The following is a 22,373-nucleotide window of genomic DNA, read 5'->3' as shown; positions in this document are numbered from 1 at the left end:
TGTCAACCCACCCAACTGACAACATATGGCAAACAGGCATCCCTCAATGAACTGTGTCATTCTACAGAGAAAATGTTCATTTCCTCTGCTATATGGTGTGTGCCATCTCAGTTCTCTGGATCCCTATGTAAATAAAACTACAGTATCCACACACAAGAGAAGAGGTATCAGTGGCCTAAAGTGAGGTGGGGGTGAGGGTTGTGGGATCTGTTGGGGTCTGACTTTTAGAGGACATCTGAAGGCAGCCCTGTTTAGAGAAGTTTTTAATGTATTTTTAATATTCTTTTGGGAGCTGCCCAGAGTGGCTGGGGAAATCCAGCCATATAGGTGGGGTATGTATAAATAAATAAATAAATAAATAAACAAACAAATAAATAAATAAATATTAGGCAGTCATCCAATGCTGAACCCTGTCTTGGTGCAAGCCAAGCTGGCAAGGTCTCACTGGGCAGCTGGGCTGAGGATTCCAGCCAGGCAGAGACCCAACCCAAGCTTGGGGCATGCCAAGGCCAATCCTCCCCTCAGGTCCCTTATGGAGCCCCCTTTCACTATGTTGATCCTTCCTAATACCATTTTCACCCCTATACATACAGCATCATTCTGCCTAACAAAAGCAAACCTTACATTTTACTGAAGGAAAGGTGGAAAAACCCCAACCAAGAGTTAATCAGGTTGAAAGGGGGGGTCATTTCCAGCCCTGTCAACCAGTAACCCAAATAGTTGTGTAAAGGCTCTAACTCAAGGGCTGCAGGGGAAGAAGTTTGCAGGGCAAAATTACCCTAATCACTGGTGTGGGAAGACTTATATAGGCTTTTCTCCTCTCTACCTTCCTGCAAGGGCCTATGGACAGTGCCGGAGACCAAATGGGCCTATGGACAGTGTGGCTGCAGACCAAAGCACTCGTCAGGAGAGCTATGAGATTCAGGTGAGAGTCAGATGCCTTGTCAATCCCAGCAGGTATATAACAGGAAGATCCGGCCTGCTGGGCCTGAAGGTAGTGGAATGGAATCCAGCAGTTGGACTAAGCCAAGCCTGCACCATGGGAGTTGGCCAGTGCTGAACCTTGTCATGGTGCAAGCCAAGTTGGCAAGTTCTCACTGGGCAAAGAGAATGAGGATTCTAGCCAGGCAGAGACCCCAACCTGAGTTTGAGTGTGCCATGCCCAGTCCCCGCTACCTTGGGCCCTTTAAGGGGGCTTTCCTTTTTACTAAGTTGATTCTTCCCAGTGTTGTTTCCATCCACCATACCAAGACAGCAATTTCCCACCTAACAAAAGAAAGCCATCATTTTCACTGAAAGAAAGGTGGTGGTGGGGAACCCAACCAAGTTTAAATCAGATTGGGGGGGGATACTTTCTGGCCCTGTCAATCAGCAACCCAAATAGCTCAGTGAATACACTAACCCATGGATTGGCAGGTGGGAAGCTTGTGGGGTGAAATGACCCCAAACTCCAGAAGGGGAAGCATTATAAAGCTTTCCATCCCCTCCTATGAATTAACCTGCAAGTAGAGAGGGAAGGCTCAGTGGACAAAAGGGATGACTATGGAAATATCTCAGTTACCATAAAGGATCATCATGTCATCTTGAACATCAAGGTAGCAAGGAGAGAGTGCTCTAGAATTCTGATTCTATGAAACTCACAGGCACACATAAGTAGGGCAAGGAGGATGAAAGTGGGTTGCAGCTCCAGGTGTTGCTGTTAATGTGGAGAAAGGAATAATTCAAAGGAATGACAAAGTAGGAAAACTCTTCCATTTTCTTCTAGTTGTGAGGGGCGGCTCACAAGTGGAGTAGCCTAGGGCCTCTCTTCATCTAAATCCGGCTCTGCTCTCGGGACATCTACCTCCAACTATCTGAACTCATTCCATTCTTCCTAAGCACCAAGCCATCTCCTTCATGACAACTCCACAGGTCATGTCCAGTCCCTTCCAATCCACTAAGGGATATTCAACAAAACCAAACCTATTTCTCTAAACTCCACTGTCAGGTCCAGTAATAAAGATGACATCTAATTAAGTTTTCCGGGGAAGAAAATTGATAAGGGCTATGGAAATATTGGAGGGGTGTCATATGCTCTGTGGGTTCAGAGTGTTGCAGAATGTTATGACATTTGATTTGCTGTAATGAATTCCCTCACTCCCCGTTCATGGTTTTAGCAATATATTATGTCCCTAATGGTTGAACGGTAGGTTCCATTCATTGCTTTAAAAAAACCCAGAGGACACATTATCACTGGTTGTATTGGTGGTATGGTGTTTAGTTCGTAGCACTGAAAGACACAAGGACACTGAATGAGATGAGGGAAAGAAAAGGACCTAGGAACTGATCCATTTGTTATCATAAAATTTCTCTGCACTGAATAACAGCAATAGAAGTAGAGCTATAGACAAATCATAAATGAAGAGAGGTGGGTAACTATCAGGAAGTATGGTCTTTTCAGAGATGGCTGAGGGAGGTTTCTCCAACACTATTTTTGTGATCTGTTCAGTGCCAGGTGAATATATTCACCCAGATCTTTAACTTATGTCTCATAGTCTGGTGCTTACTTTTAGCATGTGTTTAAATTGAGGTTTCTACTTGTTTCCATTATATTTTAACTTTCCTCTTATTATTAAATTTGTATGTGACATATTTTGTTTTTGTTTTTTTAGACTTGCCCAGGGAACTTTTACTATAGACAGTCATATAAACGGTAAAGGTAAAAGGTATAACAAAGTAATATAAATTCAGTTAAGTCCCTAAGTTATAAGATAAACATGTCCCACAAACTATTCTTCCAAAGCTATGACCATGATAATCTGTTTCAGGAAAAGAATTACATTTTTTCTTCTCTTTTTTGCAACCTGTTAATGGCTTATTAATTCATTATGGCAGCAGCTGTCAAGGACTAGAGTTGCCTTCAACAGATGCCACCCCACCAAAAAAAAAAAAAAAAAAAACCATTTGAAATTAGTTTTACATTGAAAGGAAAATAAAAACCTTCATGAGGATCTTTGAACTGTATTCATGATCTTTGATAAAATCTTATACAAAAAATCTGTGATTTTCCTTTTTATTAATGAACCATCATTCACACTATTAATCATGCTCAATCCTGTAAACTATTTGAAGAATTCTGCTGAAATATGAAGTGGTATATCATATGACTCCTCTCTCTGTATTGTTCTTTTCACAAAGATTTCATTTGTCTCAATGTTGGGAAACCAGACAAAGATGGCAGAATTTATTCTCCTGGGATTTCGGGAATTCTACGAATTGCAGACACTTCTTTTCCTGACATTTCTGGTAATTTATGTTGGGACCATAACTGGAAATATTCTTACGTTTGCCCTTATAGTCTTTGATCAGCACCTTCATACCCCCATGTACTTTTTCCTGGGGAATCTCTCCTTCCTGGAGGCCTGCTGTAGCTCCAATATATTCCCACGGATGCTTTTGGCTCTCATTACTGGAGACAGAAGGATTTCCTACAACAGCTGCTTAACACAGTGGTATCTCTTTGGCTCCTTGGAAGCTGCAGAATGCTTTTTACTCTGTGTGATGTCTTATGACAGGTACCTAGCAATCTGTAAACCATTGCACTATGCAACAACTATGAAAACCCAGACTTCTATCCATTTAGCAGCTGCATCTTGGTTCAGTGGATTTATAGCTTGCTTGATATTACTCATTTTGATATTACAGTTAATGTTTTGTGGCCCTAATGAAATGGATCATTACTTCTGTGAATACTTCCCTCTTCTCAGACTCTCTTGCAGTGACACCAGTGTGTTGGAAATTGCAAGTTACATTGTGGCTGTCATATTTACATTCCCTCCATTTGTTCTAACTATAACTTCCTATGTATACATTATTGCTGCCATTTTAAGGATCCCCTCTGCCACTGGGAGGCAAAAGGCCTTTTCCACCTGCTCCTCTCACTTGATTGTGGTTTCAATTTTTTATGGCACACTCATGATTGAGTATATGATACCAAAGTCAACAGAGAACAGAGAGATGCAAAAGATTTCTTCTCTCTTGTACACAGCTCTGTCGCCTCTGGCCAACCCATTTATATACAGCCTAAGGAACAAGGAGGTAAAAAATTCACTGAGGAATAATATTAGGAAACTTGTGAGGTGAAGCAACTTAATATGTAATAGAAACATCCTGAGCATTTTCTGTGGCATTTCTCTCTCTCTCTTTTGGAGGGGGTGTTATACAGTTCAGTCTCTGAAAGGATGCATCAATCCATCCATTTCCAGGATTAATAATACATTTTATTGAAAATCATGAACTTGTTGAAATAACCCAGTCATTCTTATTATTTATTTTATTCTTATTTTTTGCGTTTTATTGTATTTCCATATATTGTTGTCCACTCTCTTCATATTTTAGATGAGTGTATAGTATAAAAATATTTTTAATAAATAGTGTTTGTAAAATAATAATAATGAGATTATATAATTCATGAATTGCATTGGATGATTATTTGTAAAAACTAGCGTATTTTTGTGTGAGGAGAATATCAGCTCCGCAATCAGTCAATAAAGGTGTGGGAAACCCCAAACTGAAAACATTGCTGTCTACACCAATAAAAAACAAATGAGTGGTGTATGGCTGGGTTCAATGCACATTCCACATTCCAAACCAAACAATAATGGTTTCTATATTTTATGTAGCATAATTCAATAAATATATCACCACAAATATTTGTTTCCTAGTGATTTGTTTGTAAAACAAATGGAATGCCAATTGGGAGAGCAAAAACAAATGACGCATTAATGTTTTTTCCACTAGAGTCAGAGAAACAGAAAGATCCAATACAGTGGTAACTCGGGTTAAGAACTTAATTCGTCCTGAAGTGTCTGTAACCCAAAGTACCACTGTACAGAATTTTTTCATGTAGATTCTTAGCCCAGATTCAGATTGTATTAGGCAAAGAGGGTTTTTTTAAAAACACACACACACCCAACGATGATTGATTACAGTGGTACCTTGGGTTACAGACGCTTCAGGTTACAGATGCTTCAGGTTACAGACTCCGCTAACCCAGAAATAGTACCTCGGGTTAAGAACTTTGCTTCAGGATGAGAACAGAAATTGCACAGCAGTGGCACGGCCCCATTAGCTAAAGTGGTACCTCTGGTTAAGAACAGTTTCAGGTTAAGAACGGACCTTCAGAATGAATTAAGTTCTTAACCCAGGGTACCACTGTATTGCAAAATAGTTTCCCCCCCCCTGATCTTCCACTTACATGACATGAGAGACTGTTGAACTGGTTAGGAAGTGAAGTCACTTATTCTTTACAATAAAAGTATTTTGCCTGGTATATGGAGGAAGAGTTGGATAGGGAGATGGAAGATGAGCACAGAGCTCATTCATTGCTTGTGCATGCCTTTTAGTTGGCTAGTGTGGCTGCAATTCTTCACATACTTGGGAGTAAGCTTCACTGATTGCAATGGAACTGACTTCTGAGTAGACATGGTTGGAATTGCACACATATCAAGAGAGTAACAAAGAAAACACAAAAATAAGGAAGATGAAAATGGCACCTCAAAATGATATTGGGGTGGGGGTGGAGGTCAGTTTTACAGAATGAAACTAGTAGCATCCCTCCATTTGATAAGCATGCTTTACTATAATATAAAATGCATTTTACAGTGCTATTTGGGGTGTTGACTCCTTTTTGCTTTAAGCTAGCTTTGCACCAGCAACTGATTAAAATATGGGATTATTAGAATGCTATTACACCTAGAAAAGAAGGAATGTGAGAATATATTTAGAAAACTTCATCTCATATTAAGCCATTGTATATGTAGGTGAAGTTTAATGCAGTTTGCAGTGCTCATTTATAAAATGTAGCTTAAGAAAAACATGAGCACTGAGAGAAATGTGCAATAGTGTGTCTGTGTGTGTGTGTGTGTGTGTGTGTGTGTGTGTTGCTGCTTTTATTTATATTTTGGAAAATATTAGCTTAATGTTTTGAATATCTGATTTAATGTTAATGTATATTTATGTTTTCGTAAACCACTTAGAAATTTTTGAGGATTAAGAGTATATTAAATAAAAAGACTAAATTAAGATTAGATTCCTATTAGATTCCTAATAAGGAGCTATCCATGCTGAAGGGTTTAGATACTGTTTTAGTACCACTCCCAGTACTTTTGCCAAATGTTCCTGGAAAATTTGCTTAGGACACGATCTAGTGGTTCCTAGGAAGGTGTTCCAGGGACCATAGGATTTCACAACTCTTCTCTATGGGTAGAGAGAAAAGTCTACCCTTGGAAGTCCCCTGCCAGCCACCACCATCATCAGTGCTGTGGCAGCAGAGAGAGCAAAACAGGAGGCATTCTGGAGTCAGCCATCAGTGAGTTGCACCTATTGGTGTATCCTAGTTGGTCAGATGCTAGTCATGAGAGATGGGAGACCTTGCTGGCCAGGTTACTAATGCTTCATTCATGGATGATTAGATATTCTGCTTCTGTAGCCCAATTCTAAATGTTAATTCCCTGACGAACCTCCTGGGAAAAGGTAGTTTAGTAAGAGTTGGCTGCTCTGCTGCAGACAGTTGCAGAGAGTATGCCCCTGTATGCCTGTTGCTGGCAGTCACAAGTAGGGAGGCAGCTGTGTACTCAAGTCCTACTTGCAGACTTCCCAAAGGCATCTGGTTGGTCATTGTGAACTAGACTGGCTTTTGGTCTTATTCAGCAGAGCTTTTCTTACATTCTTATGTACTATAGCATAAGATAAGGCAGCCTTCCACATTCCATCAGCTGTGAACTTGCTATTTACTTATAAACATCTGAGGTTAGTGTTGCTTCTAGTCTTTGGCACTCATATAAGTTGAAGAAGCTGGGTATAATTGTTTATGTTTTGATTTTATTTGATTTTAAAAAAAATTCTGCACTGATCTGAAAAGACTGATCTCTAGAAGCATCTAGGGATGTATTCTCCTGTGATTCTGAACTGAAGCAATGGTAACCAGGAAAGATATTCCCTGCAGGACAGCTCATGCCATACAACACATATAGAGCAGAACATCTCAGATATCTTGTCTTCTAAATTGCAGGCAGGCAGGATAGAGGAAAGAAGGAAGGAAGGAAAGAACAAAAGAAGACAGATGTGCCTTAATTCTTAATAAAGTGAATATGATAAAGGAGAAAACGTGGCTTCCATGCCATGGAGGTAAGCAGTTTTCTGTCTCACTTATCCTTCTGCAAATTTTCAATCTGATCAATTTAATAAGAAACAGGTTTTAATCCATGAACTTCAACAATCATGCTGTGAAACATTCAGGAATTGTAATATTTAGGCAATGAATAACCAGTGTTACAAGTATACCTGATGCTGCTGAGATAAGTTGGGTGTGGACCATATTGGTCTCCTTTTTATGGATGACCACTGGGAGCCCCATGTCATGCTATGAGATATGCATGATAAATGTTTTTGAAATGCAAACTTATAAACATTGGACACATGTGCATCATAACACATATAAGCATTGGGGTTTTTTGTGATGGGACTCAAGAGTACAGAGCACCACCTCCCTTCCCTGCTGGCACCCATGACACTTTTAACAATATATGAGTACCAGCACATGTTTTCCCCACCCTGTGCTGCACTTTACATAGGATTTTCATAAGACACGGGAGCACTCACTCCTTGCTACCTTGAAAATGATGGCTTTCTTTTGTTAGGTGGGAAATTGCTGTCTTGGCATGGGGGATGGAAACGACACTGGGATAAATCAACTTAGTATAAAGGAGAGCCCCCTTAAAGGGCCCGAGATAGTGGGGTCTGGCCATGGCACCTCAGGTTGGGGTCTCTGCCTGGCTAGAATCCTCATTCTCTTTGTCCAGTGAGAACTTGCCAACTTGGCTTGCACCATGACAAGGTTCAGCATTGGCCAACTCCCATGGTGCAGGCTTGGCTTAGTCCAACTGCTGGATTCCATTCCACTAGCATCAGGTGAGTGGAATGATCAGCTGATCCTGGCCCTACTGCCATTCCAACCTGTACCATGCTTGGTGCCATCAATAAAGATTTGGCCTGATTTCATCCCAACTCCTGGTGTCCTGTCTGTGCATTTGCTGCTCTTCTGGGTCAAATAATTCACCTGCCAGTCTAATTTATTAACTTTAATGTTATCCCTTTTTTCAAAGATAGATTCCAAGATCTCTTTAATCTCTGATGAATGCACTTCATAAACTATGGAACAGACTACATGAGGAAAGCAGATGAATGTTACAGAATATATCCTCTTGGGTTTTGGAAAATTCGGTCAATGGCAAAATATCCTATTTTTTGTTTTCCTGTTGATCTATATTGCAGCCATGATTGGGAATGTACTCATTGTAATTTTAGTGGTAGTTGATCAGCATCTACATACACCCATGTATTTCTTCCTGGGAAACTTGTCGTGCCTAGAGACTTGCTACATATCAAATGTCATGCCCAAAATGATGGTGGGCTTGTTGACTGAGGAAAATGTGATTTCATTCAGTGGCTGTTTTGTGCAGTTCTTTTTCTTTGGTTACCTTATGGCAACAGAATGCTATCTTCTCTCAGTAATGTCATATGATAGATATTTAGCAATATGCAAACCACTGCATTACACAACAACTATGAATGCACAAATGTGCATCCAACTAGCAGTTTCTTCGTGGATAAATGGACTTATAGCTACTTTAATACTTTTGGGTTTTATGCTAGAGTTAACATACTGTGGCCCCAATGAAATTGATCATTATTTCTGTGATTCTGTCCCACTTATAAAACTTTCCTGTAGTGACACCAACCTGGTGGAAGTTATGAGTTTTGTCCTGGCATTCATATTTACCCTGCCGCTTTTTCTCCTCACCTTGACATCCTACATAGCCATCATAACTACTATCTTGAAAATTCCTTCTACAACTGGGAGGAAAAAAGCATTTTCCACTTGCTCTTCTCATCTTATTGTAGTTTCTACCTTCTACGGAGCCATCATGATAGTGTATATGTTACCGAAGAGAGAAGCACTCCGTGATCTCAACAAAGCTTTCTCTCTCTTGTATACAGTCCTACCCCCTGTCGCAAATCCTCTTATATATAGCTTGAGAAATAAGGAGGTAAAGCATGCCATAGGGAAATTATTTGGAAAGTATTGCATTCCTCCAAGAAGCTGGAAAGAATTGTTACAATGATTAAGAAAAAGCAGTGGTGAAGCAACTTCATAATCAGAATTTCAGGTGTGTTTTCCTTGAACTGTTTTACCTCTTTTAGCCCCCATCCTGAAGAAAACACCGAAATAGTGTGCAAGTTGACCTAGTTCTCTTAGTAATATTGTAATGAAATATTACAGTAAATTGTCTCTAAAATGTGTTTTTGTTCATACTGCTTTACCATGCGTACTTAGTATTCTGCTTAATAAAAATAATGTCTTCCTACTTTGTCATTCCTTTGAATTATTCCTTTCTCCACATTAACAGCAACACCTGGAGCTGCAACCCACTTTCATCCTCCTTGCCCTCCTTATGTTGTGCCTGTGAGTTTCATAGAATCAGAATTCTGGAGTTGGATGGCACTAGCTAGTCCACTCCCAGCAATGCATGAATCACAGTTAGTGAGTCCTGGACCATCCAACATCTGTTTGGAAACTTCCAATGAAGTAGAGTTTCTATAAACATTTTCCTACCTTCTCTGCTAGGAAGGGTTGATACTTTTGTTCTGTTCTTCATATCCTTCATATTATTAATTTGATCATTATTACTACACACTTATACACAATTATGTGTGTAATTCCATTCCAAGCCCAATCTACACAGCATGGTTTTGCCTGGCAGTGCGAGCCCCAATGAAGCAGAAAATGAGGTGAGTTCCATCAATGGCTTGCTTCCACAGGTGTCCACAGGACAGATTCCCCAATAAGGTAAAAAGGTAAAAGACCCCTGAACAGTTAAGTCCAGTCAAAGGCGACTATGGGGTTGTGTTGCTCATCTCACTTTCAGGCTGAGGGGGCCAGGGTTTGTCCACAGACAGCTTTCTGAGTCATGTGGCGAGACTGACTAAACCACTTCTGGTGCAGCAGAACACCATGACAGAAAGCAGAGTGCATGGAAATGCCATTTACTTCCCGCCACAGCGGTATCTATTTATCTACTTGAACTGGCATGCTTTTGAACTGCTAGGTGGGCAGGAGCTGGGACAGAGCAACAAAAGCTCATCCTGTTGTGTGGATTCGAACCCCAACCTTCTGATCGGCAAGCCCAAGAGGCTCAGTGGTTCAGACCACAGCTCCACCCAAGGCAGGGCTGTATTTAGATGAAGAGAGGCCCTATGTTATTGCACTTGTGAGCAGGGTGTTTTCACTGGTGGCGCCCATAGTATGCCTTGCTATTCCCAGACCTGATCCCTTTTGGCCTGTATTTTGGAGCTTTATAATTTAGGAAGACTTTGGAAGAACTGGATGACAAGTCTTATCAGTTGCTGACGTATGAGCAAATTTTATTTGCTGCTATTCTGGGCTCCTGGTGAACCAGGGTTTACACCAGCGTAAGAGAGTTGGCCAGGACACCAGAATGGATACAATTTATAAGCTTTTTCCATCATCTGCACAGCAGTTGGTGTTCAGTCAACAGTGCAAAGGCTGAGCTGAACCGTTGCCTGCTGGTTACCTGTTTTCAGACTTCTATCCATTTAGCAGCTGCATCTTGGTTCAGTGGATTTATAGCTTGCTTGATCAAGCTCATTTTGATATTACAGTTAATGTTTTGTGGCCCTAGTGAAATGGATCATTACTTCTGTGAATACTTCCCTCTTCTCAGACTCTCTTGCAGCGACACCAGTGTGTTGGAAATTGCAAGTTACATTGTGGCTGTCATATTTACATTCCCCCCATTTGTTCTAACTATAACTTCCTATGTATACATTATTGCTGCTATTTTAAGGATCCCCTCTGCCACTGGGAGGCAAAAGGCCTTTTCCACCTGCTCCTCTCACTTGATTGTGGTTTCAATTTTTTATGGCACACTCATGATTGAGTATATGATACCAAAGTCAACAGAGAACAGAGAAATGCAAAAGATTTCTTCTCTCTTGTACACAGCTCTGTCGCCTCTGGCCAACACATTTATATACAGCCTAAGGAACAAGGAGGTAAAAAATTCACTGAGGAATAATATTAGGAAACTTGTGAGGTGAAGCAACTTAATATGTAATAGAAGCAACCTGAGCATTTTCTGTGGCATTTCTTTCTCTCTCTTTTGGAGGGGGTGTTATACAGTTCAGTCTCTGAAAGGATGCATCAATCCATCCATTTCCAGGATTAATAATACATTTTCTTGAAAATCATGAACTTATTCAAATAACCCAGTCATTCTTATTATTTATTTTATTCTTATTTTTGTGTGTTTTACTGTATTTCCATATATTGTTGTCCACCCTCTTTATTTTAAATGAGTGCATAGCATAAAAATATTTTTTAATAAATAGTGTTTGTAAAATAATAATAATGAGATTATATAATTCATGAATTGCATTGGATGACTATTTGTAAAAACTAGCGTATTTTTGTGTGAGGAGAATATCAGCTCCGCAATCAGTCAATAAATGTGTGGGAAACCCCAAACTGAAAGCATTGGTGGCTACACCAATAAAAAACAAATGAGTAGCGTATGGCAGGGTTCAATCCACATTCCACATTCAAAACCAAACAATAATGGTTTCCATATATTATGTATCATAATTCAATAACTATATCACCACAAATATTTGTTTCCTAGTGATTTTTTGTAAAACAAATGGAATGCCAATTGGGAGAGCAAAAACAAATGACGCATTAATATTTTTTCCACTAGAGTCAGAGAAACAGAAAGATCCGATACAGTGGTACCTCGGGTTAAGAACTTAATTCGCCCAGAAGTGTCTATAACCCAAGGTACAACTGTACAGAATTTTTTCATGTAGATTCTTAGCCCAGATTCAGATTGTATTAGACAAAGAGGGTTTTTTAAAAACACACACACACACACACACACACCAATGATGATTTATTACAGTGGTACCTTGGGTTACAGACGCTTCAGGTTACAGATGCTTCAGGTTACAGACTCCGCTAACCCAGAAATAGTACCTCGGGTTAAGAACTTTGATTCAGGATGAGAACAGATATTGAACAGCAGTAGCGCGGCAGCAGCGAGAGGCCCCATTAGCTAAAGTGGTACCTCTGGTTAAGAACAGTTTCAGGCTAAGAACGGACCTCCAGAATGAATTAAGTTCTTAACCCAGGGTACCACTGTATTGCAAAATAGTTATTTTTTCCCCTAATCTTCCGCTTACATGACATGAGAGACTGTTGAACTGGTTAGGAAGTGAAGTCACTTATTCATTACAATAAAAGTATTTTGCCTGGTATATGGAGGAAGAATTGGATAGGGAGATGGAAGATGAGCACAGAGCTCATTCATTGCTTGTGCATGCCTTTTAGTTGGCTAGTGTGGCTGCAATTCTTCACATACTTGGGAGTAAGCTTCACTGATTGCAATGGAACTGACTTCTTAGTAGACATAGTTGGGATTGCACACATATCAAGAGAGTAACAAAGAAAACACAAAAATAAGGAAGATGAAAATGGCACCTCAAAATGATATGGGGGGGTGGAGGTCAGTTTTACAGAATGAAACTAGTAGCATTCCTCCATTTGATAAGCATGCTTTACTATAATATAAAATGCATTTTACAGTGCTATTTGGGGTGTTGACTCCTTTTTGCTTTAAGCTAGTTTTGCACCAGCAACTGATCAAAATATGGGATTATTAGAATGTTATTACACCTAGAAAAGAAGGAATATGATAATATATTTAGAAACTTCATCTCATATTAAGCCATTGTATATGTAGGTGAAGTTTAATGCAGTTTGCAGTGCTCATTTATAAAATGTAGCTTAAGAAAAACATGAGCACTGAGAGAAATGTGCAATAGTGTGTGTGTGTGTGTGTGTGTGTGTGTGTTTTATTTATATTTTGGAAAATGTTAGCTTATTTTGAATTTCTGATTTTATCAGTAATTTTAATGTATATTTATATTTTATGTAAACCACTTTTGAGGATTAGGAGTCTATTAAATAAAAAGACAAAATTAAGATTTTATTCCTATTAGAATTCTATTCCTAATAAGGAGCTATCCATGCTGAAGGGTTTAGAAACTGCTTTAGTACCACTCCCAGTACTTTTGCCAAATGTTCCATGAAAATTTGCTTAGGACACGATCTAGTGGTTCCTAGGAAGGTGTTCCAGGGACCATAGGATTTCACAACTCTTCTCTATGGGTAGAGAGAAAAGTCTACCCTTGGAAGCCCCCTGCCAGCCACCATCATCAGTGCTGTGGCAGCAGAGAGAGCAAAACAGGAGGCATTCTGGAGTCAGTGAGTTGCACCTATTGGTGTATCCTAGCTGGTCAGATGCTAGTCATGAGAGATGGGAGACCTTGCTGGCCAGATTACTAATGCTTCATTCATGGATAATTAGATATTCTGCTTCTGTAGCAGAATTCTAAATGTTGATTCCCAGACTAACCTCCTGGGAAGTGGTAGTTTAGTGAGAGTTGGCTGCTCAGCTGCAGACTTATTGGGATACTACCAATTGCTTAGACCCTACCTACTCTGGCTATCAGGTTGGACATAACACTGATAGTGTGCTTGTGGCTTTGATAGATGATCACCATATAGAGATTAGGGAACCTGTATACAAGTACAGTGGTACCTCGGGTTACAGAAACTTCAGGTTACGCGATTTCAGGTTGTGCACCGTGATGAACCCAGAAGTACCGGAACAGGTTACTTCCAGGTTTCAGCGCTTGCACATGTGCAGAAGCACTAAATTGCTTTTGCGCAAGCACAGAAATGCCGAATCGTGACCTGCTCGTGTACAGAAGCAGCACTGCGGGTTGTGAATGGTGTGGGTTGTGAACATGCCTCCCGCACGGATCACGTTCGCAATCCGAGGTTCCACTGTATTTCATCTGAGCCTAATCCTTAGGAAGACTCTGGCAATAGTAGAATCACCATTATAGCCACATTTTAGTTTATTGTCAATTAAGAATTTATTATATACCTCCCCCTTCCCTTCAAAAATACAGAATAATGTATACGCAAACAGAGCTATAAACAGTACTTTATAGGCGAGTCTTTTTGGGGGGGGGAATGTTTATGAACTGCCCTCAGATCTGTGGATGAAGGGTGGTATACAGATTTAGTAAATAATATTAATAATGTAATAATTTTATGGTAGTGATATTTATCACCATTTGTCAAATTAAAAATAAATTAATAAGATGATGATTCATTTCCAAAATTAGTATGTTGTTGTTTAGTCATTTAGTCGTGTCCGACTCTTCGTGACCCCATGGACCAGAGCACGCCATACTGTGTTTTTAACATTTATTGTGAGGCAATTTAAGTAGCTTGTAGTAAAACCAGATGCCAGTTATGCAACTAGCAACTGAGCAAATATTTTTTGAAAGTAAATAGCAGGCATAGTCGACCAATCTTGACTGAGACTCTGACAGAAGATGTTGAGCGTTAACCTTGTGCTCCCTGATCTCAATCCAGTTCAGACCAATTACATTGAAAGGAAAGTTCCCGCCAGTGCAAAAAAGGAGGTATGGAGCCCTCATTCCTATTCTACCTCCTTTGTTGCAGAGAGTATGCCTCTGTATGCCTGTTGCTGGCAGTCACAAGTAGGGAGGCAGCTGTGTACTCAAGTCCTACTCAAGTCCAGCTTTCCCAAAGGCATCTGGTTGGTCATTGTGGACTAGATTGGCTTTTGGTCTCAGCCAGCAGAGCTTTTCTTACATTCTTATGTACTATAGCATAAGATAAGGCGGCCTTCCACATTCCATCAGCTGTGAACCTGCTATTTACTTATAAACATCTGAGGTTAGTGTTGCTTCTAGTCTTTGGCACTCATATAAGTTGAAGAAGCTGGGTATAATGGCTTATGTTTTGTTTTGTTTTGTTTTGATTAGATTAAAAAAAAATCCTGCACTGATCTGAAAAGACTGATCTCTAGAAGCATCTAGGGATGTATTCTCCTGTGATTCTGAACTGAAGCAATGGTAACCAGGAAAGATATTCCCTGCAGGACAACTCATGCCATACAACACATATAGAACAGAATTTCTCAGATATCTTGTCTTCTAAATTGCAGGCAGGCAGGATAGAGGAAAGAAGGAAGGAAGGAAAGAACAAAAGAAGACAGATGTGCCTTAATTCTTAATAAAGTGAATATGATAAAGGAGAAAACGTGGCTTCCATGCCATGGAGGTAAGCAGTTTTCTGTCTCACTTATCCTTCTGCAAATTTTCAATCTGATCAATTTAATAAGAAACAGGTTTTAATCCATGAACTTCAACAATCATGCTGTGAAACATTCAGGAATTGTAATATTTAGGCAATGAATAACCAGTGTTACAAGTATACCTGATGCTGCTGAGATAAGTTGGGTGTGGACCATATTGGTCTTCTTTTTATGGATGACCACTGGGAGCCCCATGTCATGCTACGAGATGTGCATGATAAATGTTTCTAAAGTGCAAACTTATAAACATTGGACACATGTGCATCAAAACACATATAAGCATTGTTTTTTTGCGATGGGACCCCACTCCGTTCTGCACTTTACATAGGATTTTCATAAGACTTGGGAGCACTTGCTACCTTGAAAATTATGGCTTTATTTTGTTAGGTGGGAAATTGCTGTCTTGGTATGGGTGATGGAAACGACACTGGGATAAATCAACTTAGTATAAAGGAGAGCCCCCTTAAAGGGCCTAAGATAGTGGGGACTGGCCATGGCACCTCAGGTTAGGGTCTCTGCCTGGCTAGAATCCTCATTCTCTTTGCCCAGTGAGAACTTGCCAACTTGGCTTGCACCATGACAAGGTTCAGCACTGGCCAACTCCTATGGTGCAGGCTTGGCTTAGTCCAACTGCTGGATTCCATTCCACTAGCATCAGGTGAGTGGAATGATGAGCTGATCCTGGCCCTACTGCCATTCCAACCTATACCATGCTTGGTGCCATCAATAAAGATTTGGCCTGATTTCATCCCAACTCCTGGTGTCCTGTCTGTTCATTTGCTGCTCTTCTGGGTAAAATAATTCACCTGCCAGGCTAATCTATTAACTTTAATGTTATCTCTTTTTTCAAAGATAGATTCCAAGATCTCTTTAATCTCTGATGAATGCACTTCATAAACTATGGAACAGACTACATGAGGAAAGCAGATGAATGTTACAGAATATATCCTCTTGGGTTTTGGAAAATTCGGTCAATGGCAAAATATCCTATTTTTTGTTTTCCTCTTGATCTATATTGCAGCCATGATTGGGAATGTACTCATTGTAATTTTAGTGGTAGTTGATCAGCATCTACATACGCCCATGTATTTCTTCCTGGGCAACTTGTCGTGCCTAGAGACTTGCTATATATCAAATGTCATGCCCAAAATGATGGTGGGCTTGTTGACTGAGGAAAATGTGATTTCATTCAGTGGCTGTTTTGTGCAGTTCTTTTTTCTTTGGTTGATAGCAACAGAATGCTATCTTCTCTCAGTAATGTCATATGATAGATATTTAGCAATATGCAAACCACTGCATTACACAACAACTATGAATGCACAAATGTGCATCCAACTAGCAGTTTTTTCATGGATAAATGGACTTATAGCTGCTTTAATACTTTTGAGTTTTATGCTAGAGTTAACATACTGTGGCCCCAATGAAATTGATCATTATTTCTGTGATACTGTCCCACTTATAAAACTTTCCTGTAGTGACACCAACCTGGTGGAAGTTATGAGTTTTGTCCTGGCATTCATATTTACCCTGCCACCTTTTCTCCTCACCTTGACATCCTACATAGCCATCATAACTACCATCTTGAAAATTCCTTCTACAACTGGGAGGAAAAAAGCATTTTCCACTTGCTCTTCTCATCTTATTGTAGTTTCTACCTTCTACGGAGCCATCATGATAGTGTATATGTTACCGAAGAGAGAAGCACTCCGTGATCTCAACAAAGCTTTCTCTCTCTTGTATACAGTCCTACCCCCTGTCGCAAATCCTCTTATATATAGCTTGAGAAATAAGGAGGTAAAGCATGCCATAGGGAAATTATTTGGAAAGTATTGCATTCCTCCAAGAAGCTGGAGAGAATTGTTACAATGATTAAGAAAAAGCAGTGGTGAAGCAACTTCATAATCAGAATTTCAGGTGTGTTTTCCTTGAACTGTTTTACCTCTTTTAGCCCCCATCCTCAAGAAAACGCCGAAATAGTGTGCAAGTTGACCTAGTTCTCTTAGTAATATTGTAATGAAATATTGTCTCTAAATTGTCTCTAAAATGTGTTTTTGTTCATACTGCTTTACCATGCGTACTTAATATTCTGCTTAATAAAAATAATGTATTCCTACTTTGTCATTCCTTTGAATTCTTCCTTTCTCCACATTAACAGCAACACCTGGAGCTGCAACCTACTTTCATCCTCCTTGCCCTGCTTATGTGTGCCTGTGAGTTTCATAGAATCAGAATTCTGGAGTTGGAAGGCACTAGCTAGTCCACTCCCAGCAATGCATGAATCACAGTTAAAGTGTCCTGGAAAGGTGGCCATCCAAAATCTGTTTGGAAACTTCCAATGAAGGAGAGTTTCTATAAACATTTTCCTACCTTCTCTGCTAGGAAGGGGTGATACTTTTCTTTTCTTTTGTTCTGTTCTTCATATCCTTCATATTATTAATTTGATCATTATTAAAGGTAAAGGTACCCCTGCCCGTACGGGCCAGTCGTGTCCGACTCTAGGGTTGTGCGCCCATCTCACTTAAGAGGCCGGGGGCCAGCGCTGTCCAGAGACACTTCCGGGTCACGTGGCCAGCGTGACGAAGCTGCTCTGGCGAGCCAGCACCAGCACAGCACACGGAAACACCGTTTACCTTCCCGCTATAAAGCGGTACCTATTTATCTACTTGCACTTAAGGGTGCTTTCGAACTGCTAGGTGGGCAGGAGCTGGGACCGAAGGACGGGAGCTCACCCCGCCGCGGGGATTCGAACAGCCGACCATGCGATCGGCAAGCCCTAGGCACTGAGGTTTTACCCACAGCGCCACCCGCTGTGATCATTATTATTACACACTTATACACAATTATGTGTGTAATTCCATTCCAAGCCCAATCTACACAGCGTGGTTTTGCCTGGCAGTGCAAGCCCCAATGAAGCAGAAAATGGGGTGAGTTCCATCAATGGCTTGCTTCCACAGATGTCCACAGGACAGATTCCCCAATAAGGTAAAAAGGTAAAGGACCCCTGGACAGTTAAGTCCAGTCAAAGGCGACCATGGGGTTGTGGTGCTCATCTCACTTTCAGGCTGAGGGAGCCAGTGTTTGTCCACAGACAGCTTTCCGAGCCATGTGGCCAGCCTGACTAAACCACTTCTGGTGCAACGGAACACCATGACAGAAAGCAGAGTGCATGGAAATGCCATTTACCTTCCTGCCACAGCGGTGTCTATTTATCTACTTGAACTGTCCTGCTTTTGAACTGCTAGGTAGGCAGGAGCTGGGACAGAGCAACAAAAGCTCATCCTGTTGTGCAGATTCGAACTGCGACCTTCTGATTGGCAAGCCCAAGGGGCTCAGTGGTTCAGACCACAGCACAACCCATAGGCAGGGCTGGATTTAGATGAAGAGAGGCCCTAGGCTATTCCACTTGTGAGCAGGGTGTTTTGACTGGTGGTGCCCATTGTATGCCTTGCTATTTCCAGACCTGATCCCTTTTGGCCTGTATTTTGGAGCTTTATAATTTAGGAAGACTTTGGAAGAACTGGATGACAAGTCTTATCAGTTGCTGACGTATGAGTGGATTTTATTTGCTGCTATTCTGGGCTCCTGGTGAACCAGGATTTACACCAGTGTAATAGAGTTGACCAGGACACCAGAATGGATACAATTTATGAGCTTTCTCCATCATCTGCACAGCAGGTGGTGTTCAGTCAACAGTGCAAAGGCTAAGCTGAACCGTTCCCTGCTGGTTCCCTGATTTCAGCAATAGGGGTCGCTGTTTGGTAGTACAGTGGAACATCGGGTTAAGAATTTAATTCGTTCTGGAGGTCCATTCTTAACCTGAAACTGTTCTTAAGCTGAGGTACCACTTTAGCTAATGGGGGCTCCCGCTGCCGCCATGCCACCGCCACCCAATTTCTGTTCTCATCCTTAAGCAAAGTTCTTAACCCGAGGTACTATTTCTGGGTTAGCAAAGTCTGTAACCTGAAGCATCTGTACCCCGAAGCATCTGTAACCTGAGGTACCACTGTACCCAATTGGTTAGCTGTCAGATTCTAGAGCTCCCTATAGGTGACTCTTAGGTAATTCACAAAATACAGAGTCCATTCATAAAACACAGTGTTCATTCATAAAGCAGTAACATAAATCTCCATTGCTACATATTGAGTGTATATTTCAGCTGCTGAACGTACAGGTTTATGGCCATGCTGCAGTGTAGTGCTTATGCAATTGTGAATAAAATGTGGCTGGGCTCATTGTCTCGGGGTTTGGGGTGGGGAGAGAGGTGACAAAATTGATTTCCAATAAGTGCCCCCCCCTTATTTCTTAACAATTCCTTGAGTCTGTACTCTGAATAGTGACACCAAGGGCCTAGAAGGTGCAGGGCTTGTCAGTTCAACCCCTGCACAGTCTCATCAGGGCTGACCTTAAGGCAATTGAAGCAATTTGGCCAAATTGGGCCCCATGTGCTGCTCCTAAGGGCCCCCCCCCCGCACCAGGGCAATCTAGATGGATTTTCTTTATATCTATATGTTTTTGCAAACTTTGGCTGTGAACTGGGGCCCTACAAAACAAAAACAAGTTGTGCCCTACTGCTTCAAATTGGGCCTCACTGGCTAGCCCCGAGTCTCACAGTTTCTGGGCCTGAGTTGCCCTGCCTTTGTATGAAGTCTTGGGTTTATGATTTGGGGAGAGGGGAGACTGCAGTACTGGGGAGTGGGCAGGCTGGCAAGGCCCCCTAGATTTAGAGGCCCAAGTTGTACTGTCCTCACATGAAGTCTTGGGTTTGCAATTTTGGGAGAGGGGAGACTGCAGCACTGTGGAGATGACAGGCTGGTTAGGTCCCCTAGATTTAGGGGCCCAAGTTGCCCTGCTCTCACATGAAGTCTTGGGTTTGCAATTTTGGATGAGGAGATTGCCTGCTGGGGAATGGGCAGGCTGGTGAGGCCCCCTAGGTTTTGAGGCCCTAGGCTTCAGCCTATTTAGCCTATACATAAATCCGGCACTGCCCGAGAGAGAATCCTAGCAGTTTGTGGGAGCCTAAAGCTTGACCCTAAATATATATGAGAGCCTAGGTAGTGGGCCAATGGAATTTGGAGTATGGAGCTAGATCTAGAGAAGGGCTCAAGCAGGTTGACAGAAAAGTGTTCTGCTCCTGTGGTGTCAGATGCCTCTAGCTAGGCACCTCTGATAGTAAAGTCACAGCTTACAGCCCCTCAGTTAGTGAAGCACCTGCCAGCATGTTGGAGAGCTGAATAGGAGTAATTTGAGAGCCGGTGGTTGTATAGTGGTTAGAGTAGCAGAACTGGACCTGGGAGACTGGGTTTCAAATAATATGTCATATACTGAGTGAGACCTGTCTCTACCTCTGTCACTCTGGGCATGGAGACATCAGAAATGGAACGCCTGTTTGCTTCTTTATTCCTGTGACCCAAGCTGTTTGCCATTTTAAGAGGTGTTTTCCTGTCCCACTTTTCAAGAGGAAGAAGAAGGGCCGCACAATTTATTAAATAGATTGTTTCATTCTTCTTACTTAAAATATTTATTTATTTATTTAATTTTATACCATGGACTCACAGAAAAATATGAAAAATGTATGTAAATACAAAAAACATAAAATCCTTTAAAAATAGAACATAAAGGTAAGGCTGACTGAGACATTAAACAAAGAGATTAAACAATTTTGAGTGATTTTCAATAAAAAAATTATCATTGACCAATTTCTTTTGAGGGGATGATTGAAAACACTTTGAGACATTTATTTCAAGGTTGTTGTTTTTTTAATTGTCACTAACAAATGAAGAAAACAACAGCCCTAGTAATGGCATGATAACTTCAAATTGAGAATGAAACACCATTTAAGGATGTGTGTTATAATAAAATATGCATTTAAATGTGTTTTTAATTGTCATTTATATATTTATGCCAAAAAAATTTTCTTCAGGGAAACAAAAACAACCCTAAAACTGTAATGCACTGGAAACAGACAAATCAACACATCCAAACCAGCAACTGAACTTTATATCACCCACCAAAAGAGATGCTAGAGAAAATCACATTTGTTGCTTCTTCACATTAATTCACGAGAATTGCTTTGCATGACACAAGTTTATCAATTTTATTTCTCAGGGCATCTTTGACCTCCTTATTTCTCAGACTGTATATGAATGGGTTGGCAAGAGGTGGCAAAACTGTGTACAAGAGAGAGGAAAGTTTTTGCATCTCCTTGTTGACTTCACCCTTTGGTAACATGTACACAATCATTAGCGAACTATAAAAAATTGAAACTACAATCAAGTGAGAGGAACAGGTGGAAAAGGCCTTTTGTCTCCCAGTGGCGGAGGGTATTCTTAAGATGGCGGCAATAATATATGAATAGGATGTTATAGTTAGAACAAAAGGAGGAAATGTGAATATGACAGCTACTATGAAACCTATATTTTCCACGAGGCTGGTGTCACTGCAAGAAAGTTTAAGAAGAGGGAAGTAGTCACAAAAGTAATGATCCATTTCCCTGGAGCCTGAAAATGATAATTGTAGCAACAGAATGAGTAATATAGAACACCCTATAAAGCCATTGAGCCAAGATGCAGCGACTAAATTGATACAAGTATTGGTTTTCATAGTAGTTGCATAATGCAAAGGTTTACAGATTGCTAGATACCTGTCATAAGACATCACACAGAGTAAACAGCATTCTGTAGCTTCCAAAGAACCAAAGAGATACCACTGTGTGAAGCAGCCGTTGAAGGAAATTGTTCTGTCTCTAGTCAGGAGAGCTGAAAGCATTCTTGGAAATATATTGGAGCTGTAGCAAGCCTCCAAGAAGGAAAGATTCCCAAGAAAGAAGTACATGGGAGTATGTAGATGGTGATCAGTGACAACAAGGACAACAATCAAAGTGTTCCCAGTTATGGTCACCATGTAAATGATGAGAAAAGTCAGAAAAAGAAGTGTCTGCAATTCATAGAATTCCCCAAATCCCAGGAGGATAAATTCTGTAATTGTTGTCTGGTTTCTCAACATTGAGCAGAATGAAATCCTGTTGAAAAGAGAAATGGATAAGTATCTATACAGAGACGG

General features: G+C 40.7%; 2 protein-coding genes and 2 pseudogenes across 2 annotated transcripts; 3 read left to right on the top strand and 1 right to left on the bottom strand.

The window, feature by feature from the left end:
* The first annotated feature begins 3,192 nt into the window (after positions 1-3,192).
* Positions 3,193-4,122, top strand: LOC128400393 (olfactory receptor 6C4-like). Its single transcript, XM_053362573.1, has one exon. It carries the CDS (start codon positions 3,193-3,195, stop codon positions 4,120-4,122), a length of 930 nt encoding a protein of 309 aa, XP_053218548.1.
* A 4,070-nt stretch (positions 4,123-8,192) lies between these two features.
* On the top strand, positions 8,193-9,164 carry LOC128400392 (olfactory receptor 10A7-like; annotated as a pseudogene).
* Positions 9,165-16,214: 7,050 nt separating this feature from the next.
* On the top strand, positions 16,215-17,653 carry LOC128400391 (olfactory receptor 10A3-like; annotated as a pseudogene).
* A 3,712-nt stretch (positions 17,654-21,365) lies between these two features.
* Positions 21,366-22,316, bottom strand: LOC128400390 (olfactory receptor 2AP1-like). The gene has a single exon (XM_053362572.1). It carries the CDS (start codon positions 22,314-22,316, stop codon positions 21,366-21,368), a length of 951 nt encoding a protein of 316 aa, XP_053218547.1.
* Between the last annotated feature and the right edge of the window lie 57 nt (positions 22,317-22,373).

This window comes from Podarcis raffonei, chromosome 13 (assembly GCF_027172205.1).
Source record: "Podarcis raffonei isolate rPodRaf1 chromosome 13, rPodRaf1.pri, whole genome shotgun sequence".
Taxonomy (NCBI): domain Eukaryota; kingdom Metazoa; phylum Chordata; class Lepidosauria; order Squamata; family Lacertidae; genus Podarcis; species Podarcis raffonei.
The sequence above is the reverse complement of the archived record's forward strand: the minus strand, read 5'-3'. Positions and strand labels throughout refer to the sequence as shown.